The 6,649-nt window shown below is 42.8% G+C and overlaps 1 protein-coding gene across 3 annotated transcripts in view; it reads right to left on the bottom strand.

The window, feature by feature from the left end:
• Positions 1–1,348: 1,348 nt before the first annotated feature.
• FLOT2 (flotillin 2) overlaps positions 1,349–6,649 on the bottom strand; it is a 107,078-nt gene continuing 101,777 nt past the window's right edge. For all 3 annotated transcript variants that reach the window (XM_073565488.1, XM_073565490.1, XM_073565489.1), the window contains one exon: positions 1,349–6,575. In XM_073565488.1, the coding sequence (XP_073421589.1) occupies positions 6,537–6,575 (39 nt within the window). In that variant the 3' untranslated portion in view covers positions 1,349–6,536. The remainder of the gene's footprint in view (positions 6,576–6,649) is intronic.

Below are 6,649 nucleotides of genomic sequence, written 5' to 3'. Positions count from 1 at the left end.
TGCGCGTGCTCGGCCTGGTATACAGCCGCCGGGCCGCGCTGCTGGATATCGCTTTTTTTTCTCTCTTTCTTCGCAGCTTCTGCGGGGAGCGCTTTACCTGCTTATGCGCGATCTCACGATGCTCCTGAGACCGCGCGTGCGCCCTGCCGCTGGGGATCCTCCGGTGACCCGGAAGTTCCACTTACCACTTCCGGTATAAGCGCTGCATGTGCGCCCTCCTTCTGGGCGCTGAAGCCATAGGGAAAACGGAGGCTGCATTTCTTCCCACCGGTCCCGCACTCCGACAAGGGCCGGGACGGCATGTGTATGTGCAAGGAAACACCTGGTGGCCTCACCCGGACCCATTGTTTCTGCCAGCGCTGCTGCGGCTGCTCAGACGAGGAGGGAGCCGGATTACAGCACTCCCCCCGTCGCTGCTTCTGGACCGGAACCCCTGCCGTTCCCACATTGACTGCAAAGGCGGTTCCTTGGCCCAGGTAGGTCTGTAGAAAAATCCTGCGGTTTCCCATAGGAACAGGAAACCAACTGAGGAGAGGCGGACCGCCCTCTTATGGCTATGTGCACACATTGCAGATTCACCTGCAGGTTTTTCCGCGCGGATCCGCAGGTAAAACCGCAGGTAAAGTGACCTGCGGTTTAGCCCTACGGTTTCACACCTCTACTATGTTAAAGGTGTGAAACCGCCCAAACAATTGACATGCTGCGGTTTGTAAACCGCGCGGAAAAAAACGCATCGTGAGCACAGCGTTTTTGAAAAGCCATAAGGTTACATGGTACTGTACCATGTCTGCGGAACTGCTGCGTTTCTGCAGGGCCAAAACCGCTGCGGAAACGCAGCAGAATCCGCAACGTGTGCACACAACCCATCTCTGTAGGTTTCCTGTTCCTATGGGTGGATCCCTCTCTCCAGTGGGTGCTGTCGTGGTGAAGGGTAAAAAATGATTCGTTTGAAACAAATATTGTTAAAAAATTCTAAAAAAATTTTTTTATTTCCACAAGAGAAAAATTGAACATGCAATCCTTTTTATCGCATCCATATTTAATTGTACTACTTATGACGTACAGTGCCAAATCTGCTGGATCATATTTACATCTGGAATCTGACAACCTCTTTGATTTACATGTGAGCAGACAGGTACCCGAGCCACCACTAAACAGGAAGCCGCTGAAGAGTGGAAGCAGCACAACAATAAAAAGAAAAAATAAGTCCATGTCTAACACTGGAAGGAGACATTTCACAGGAATATTTGGGAACCCACAGACCTTTCTCCATGTTGTGCACCTACTATATGATAGATTATATGGAATACAAACCTTGAACAAAAAAAAACAAAAAACCCAAAACAAGTTAGTAGCATAGGCTTTTATTATATAGATATGAAACACTTGCAAACTCACAACAGAAACAATACCAAGATCCATATGATGTTTGGTGCATATACATTACACATGCAGATAATAATGTGGATAACAGTCATTAGATATCTGCTTCTGTATTATACAAAGGGATCGCATATTTCTGACAGGTCAAGACCTTATCCCTGAGGTCACGAGACAAATCTAGACTCTTCTCCCACACAGGGTAAAGTTCTGCTTCCCAAACTGAATCGTGTCCATATTATATATATTTATCTTTATATTATGTATATAACCAAATATAAGATGGGGTATAAGTATACAGGACGACTCTTCTTACAGCAATACACATTTATGAAAAGTAGGAGGAAAAATTGGAATGATGGCGATCAATGCAGCCAACAAAATGTGAGCTTTCATCCGCCCGCTCACAGAAACCGGACTGACTGATTGGCTGATGACATCAAACTTTTCTTCCTGTACAAAGTTTCAATCACTCTACGAGATCACAAACGAGGCAGAAATAGACTCCGATATCGGCTATTTACATTGAAAGGAGATAATGGAGTACTGGACCAGAACAGAATAGGCAGGGAAATGCTGAAATGTCATTAAGGCACAGCAGAACTCATGAAATGCAGGAAAGGGTAATATTTTGTAATTTACAGATAAGTACTGTAACGGGAATTTAGTATTAAAGGGGTTACCCGGTTTCAGAAAACGCTTGTCCTAGGGTTCAGTTTGTTAAAAAAAAAACAAAAAAAAAAACTACTTTTCTCACCCTCCCTGGGTCTAGTGTGCAGTCTCCACCGCTGAACCCGATGCGTCTTATCTGCAGAAATGCCATCATCCCGAAAGCACTGAAGTCAGCGAGCTGAGTGGCTTGTCCCATCTACTCGGGCAGAGCTGCTGGGCTCACTAACTGGCTGCAGCGTTACTGACAAAGGGAAGTTCACTGCTGGACCTGGTGAGGGTGGTTAAACCAGGTAAAAAACAAAAACAAACCATACTTTGCTTTAGGACAGAGGTTGATCCATTTTGCATGCCTAGAGGGATATTCTCCGGGATGGACCAATACACTATCGACTTCATAGGCTACACCATCAGTACTAGGAGACAAATAGCCTCTATGCCTGTGTAGGCAACAAATTTATTAAAGGAGTGTTTCCTACCATTACATATCACATCCACTACAAAACACCAAAAAAAAAAAAAATTTAAATTCCCACCATTTGGTGTTCACACTGACAATTTGTCATTTATCAATGTATATACTGTAGGTCATAAACCACACAAACCGTGACCTTATCAAAGGGTCAAGAATAATTAGTGAAGCTGGAGCACAATGACTCACATAAAATGACGAGATTCTCATACTGTTCCTTCATGTATTTAAATCATTAAAAAAAACAAAAAAAAACAAAAACAAAATCATACGAAAGACTGAGCCTGAACCATACGTCAGTAATGCACACAAGCAACATGGAGCAATCATGACGACTGCAGAGGAGGAGAAGAAGGATGCAAAACATCTTATTTTATTTCTGGAAAACTTGCTGCTATTCCTAGAGGCAGTTGAGTCAATGGCTTTTCATGCAGTATGGTCCATAGCACCTATTGCATTGCCATACACCCAGCATACATGGTCAGATAGCCCCACTATTGCCACACTGCAAAAAAAAAATTTTTTTATAATATATATATATATATATATATATATATATATATATATATATATATATATATATATATATATATATATATATATATATCCCCCTCAAGAAGGTGGACACTTTTTTCCTTCTTAAATGCATGTAAATTATTTTTGCAATTGGGTTTAATCTAAAATTTTGCTCCATGTAGCTCTTACAGGTTCTTTACTGACCACAAGTTGAACACATGGAGTAAATCACAAATGAGCTCAGAAAAACAAACAAACTGATGATCTGACTGATGGATCCTCAGTTGACTCATCCTTCGGCCAGTAATAGGCAGTGCTAAAACATAAGCTATAGAAGTAAAAATGATGAAAAGTTTATATTGAAATCCAATTGCAAAAATCATTTGTAACCCCGTGTACATGCATACAACTAAGGTAAAAAAAACCCCAAAAACCATACAAAAAAAGTTGGACAAAAGGAAGGAGAGGACGTAATACGTTCAGCTTATGTACTCTACACACTTTGAGGACCATTTAGTGAATGTGGACAACCACTTTAAAAGTAATTTGTTTTTGTCTTGGGGTATTCGGTAATTGTTTTATGCATCAAAATCTTAAAAATGGGCAGCGTGGTTTAGGAATCATCTAGCACAAAATCAAAAATGCTCTTCATCTTTGGCGCTTTTTTTTTCTACTTTTTTGCTTAAAAAGTCGCATGTTGCGCAAAAATAAAGCTAAATTTGCACAATGAGAAAAAGAAAAACAGGTTAACACAAAATAGATTAAAAAATAGGGCAAATTAAAATAAGGCATAAGTGAACTTAAGGCAAAAATCCCACCAAAAACTGAACAAAATATGAAAATGCAAGTAAATGTGATAATGAATCGTCCCTACGTTTTGCAGTGCTTTAATAGTGCAGTGCTTTGGGCCACCATTACCAGCACTTATGAACGGACCCTCATGATCCATTGATCCGAATAGTTAGGAATTGTAACTTTTGACCATGCTGGTCCAGTACAATATGGCTACCGAGTCCACATCAATGAGGACAAAGGTAAAAACAACTCCAACCACATAAAAGGGAAAGCACTGCCAACTTGTGGCAAGTGACCAGCCAAGGGATTGTGGTGCGGCGGCCGACTCCCCTTTCTTCACGGGGGGGGGGGGGGGGGGGGGGGGGGGGGGCGCGCGCTCCTGAATACTAGACAATTTTGCCATATTAGTTTATGCAAACTTTCAAAAACACAACAATGACAGCTTAAAGTAAAAAAGGAATAGGTAAAAAGTGATTAAACCTCAGTCCCTTTAAGAGGAAGGGTATGTGACTTTGGCGTCATCAGTATTTACAAGAGACCCCATTAAGCAGGTCTCGCCTCCTATGGTGCACAGCCGTGATATGATACTACCTACTGTACACCGGCACCGGTGCGGCACGCAACGGCCGTGCTCCTCTAGGTACAGATACTGGCGCTATTAAAGCTGTCCTTAGCCGATACAACACAAAAACCGATAAAAAGCCAAACATACTAAAGAGTCGTTCACGTGCCGATGAAACATTGCTAGGGCCACAATTCAGACCATAGTGTTTGGGTTCATCCACACAAAAGACATTACAAACACAGCTCTTGAGCTTCAGGTTTAGCATACAATACACAATAAACAGTGGAGACAAGTATCACAGTTTAAAAAAAAAATATTCACATATTTCCCAGATCATCTAGTGCAGAGGATGCAGAATACAAAGAGGCATGTAAGGATCATTAGACCTAGAAATCAGCATTGGGCGGAGGCTGCACCAGGGTTTACGTCGCAGTACAACATCACATTTCTCTCTCATGGTGTCACCTTGCGACCTACCAAAGAAAAGATGCTGAAGAATTATACACAAAGTAGTAAAATTCCTGCAACATCCATATCTGGAGAGGTCCCTTTTAAAAGGGGATGTACCAAGAATGTAAGCCATCACCTATCTGCATAACAGGCATAACTTTGCCGATCACACCAATCCCAGGAGCGCCCAAGTTTGGAGCAGTGGTGAACGTGCAAAGATCATGGCTTTATTCAATCACTGTCCAAAGGAGAACGCCAGATTCCCTGCATCGTCTCGGACTCCCTCAGCCGCCTGCGACAATCGACATTTATGGACTAACCCCTTTAAATCGTGTATTCTTCATATAAGATGCATGTAGTGAAAAGAGTAATACCACTATGCACACAGCAAACAAACGGCTGAAGATGAAGGCAAACATCGGGGTCGTGGTGAATTTACCAGGGTTCATCATGAAACGGGGGGAGGAAAGCGTTAAAACCAAATGGCGACTGCTGAGACTTGTGTGATAAGCAGGTGACGGAAATAGGAACCCACCAAGGTTATATGCTAAAAAGATTTGGGATGTGAAACTCCATTGACAATGTGATTATTAGGGTCTTCTAGAATGATACCAACCATATAGTAAATACCTTTCTGCCACTAAAGCCTCACGGTAAGGCCGGGATCACACTACCGTGTGTGATGCGAGAAACTTGCACGAGTCTCTCACATCAACACCCGGAACTGCCGCCGGCACTCAGGACCGTAGCTGCGGCTGCATAGAAATATATGCAGCCGCAGCTACAGTCCTGAGTGCCGGCTGCAGCACCGGGCGTTGATGCGAGAGACTCAGTAGTGTGATCCCAGCCTAATGATAACGCTACATACTCGTCTGTATATACAGCATTATACTTCATACAGGAGGGACACAGGCGGCAGCTTTACTCTCCGGTTATAGAAATAGTGTAAAACAAAAAACACAGAACTTGTAAAATCCAGCACTGGGTAGGTGGAAATACACTCACATTTAGGAAGTCAGAGCGCCATCTTACGGCACAAACTTGGGTGGCGCATGCGCAAATGGACTGATTGCTACATGCACTTCGCTCAGCTACGACCTTACAAAATGACTGGCGTCAGCCCGTACTGCTAGGACACACATACAACTGCATAGCTGTGATACTAAGGGGTCGGGAATCAAGGCCAGGCATATGTAATGTGACTATAGATTGCAGGAGAGACCATGAGGCTTGCAGCCCAGTAGTCGCATACAATGGCAGGTGCCATGGATCAGTGCTGTGTACTGGTGTGTGTGTGGCTGAAGTCCCTATATATTATTTATAAACAAGAAAAAAAAAAAAAAAGCAGCATTTTGGCAGCACTGACCAGATACACCAGAGGGCGAGGAGTCTGAAGGCACAGAGGGCAGCGACTCCAGCCATACCTGAACTCTGCCTAGCAAATTTATTGTATAGTAGAAACCAATTAAATCACAACACATAAAAATGATTCTGCTAAAAAAAATAATCTTTCGGCGAAAACTAAAAACAACTTAAATGATATGCCAACTTGTGGTTCTGGTCCTGAAATGTAAGGCACCAGATGCTTAAAAATGTAACAGAAATTGTCTTTTCTGTATAAAACAGAGTCCCGAAGAATTGAAGGCATTTGCTCAAGTGAATGGAGGGGCAGGCTGCTCGCATGCGGTCCTATGCCAAGACTCCAGTGGCTTTCTGGATTAGAGGGATCTGCGGGATGGGAAGAAACATAAAAAAAAGTTACAAAAGGAATCAGATAAATGAAATGGAGACTGAAAATGAGG

Source organism: Dendrobates tinctorius, unplaced genomic scaffold (assembly GCF_039654945.1).
Source record: "Dendrobates tinctorius isolate UK_male_01 unplaced genomic scaffold, ASM3965494v1 ptg000016l, whole genome shotgun sequence".
NCBI lineage: Eukaryota > Metazoa > Chordata > Amphibia > Anura > Dendrobatidae > Dendrobates > Dendrobates tinctorius.
This window is presented reverse-complemented; position numbering and strand designations above follow the sequence as displayed.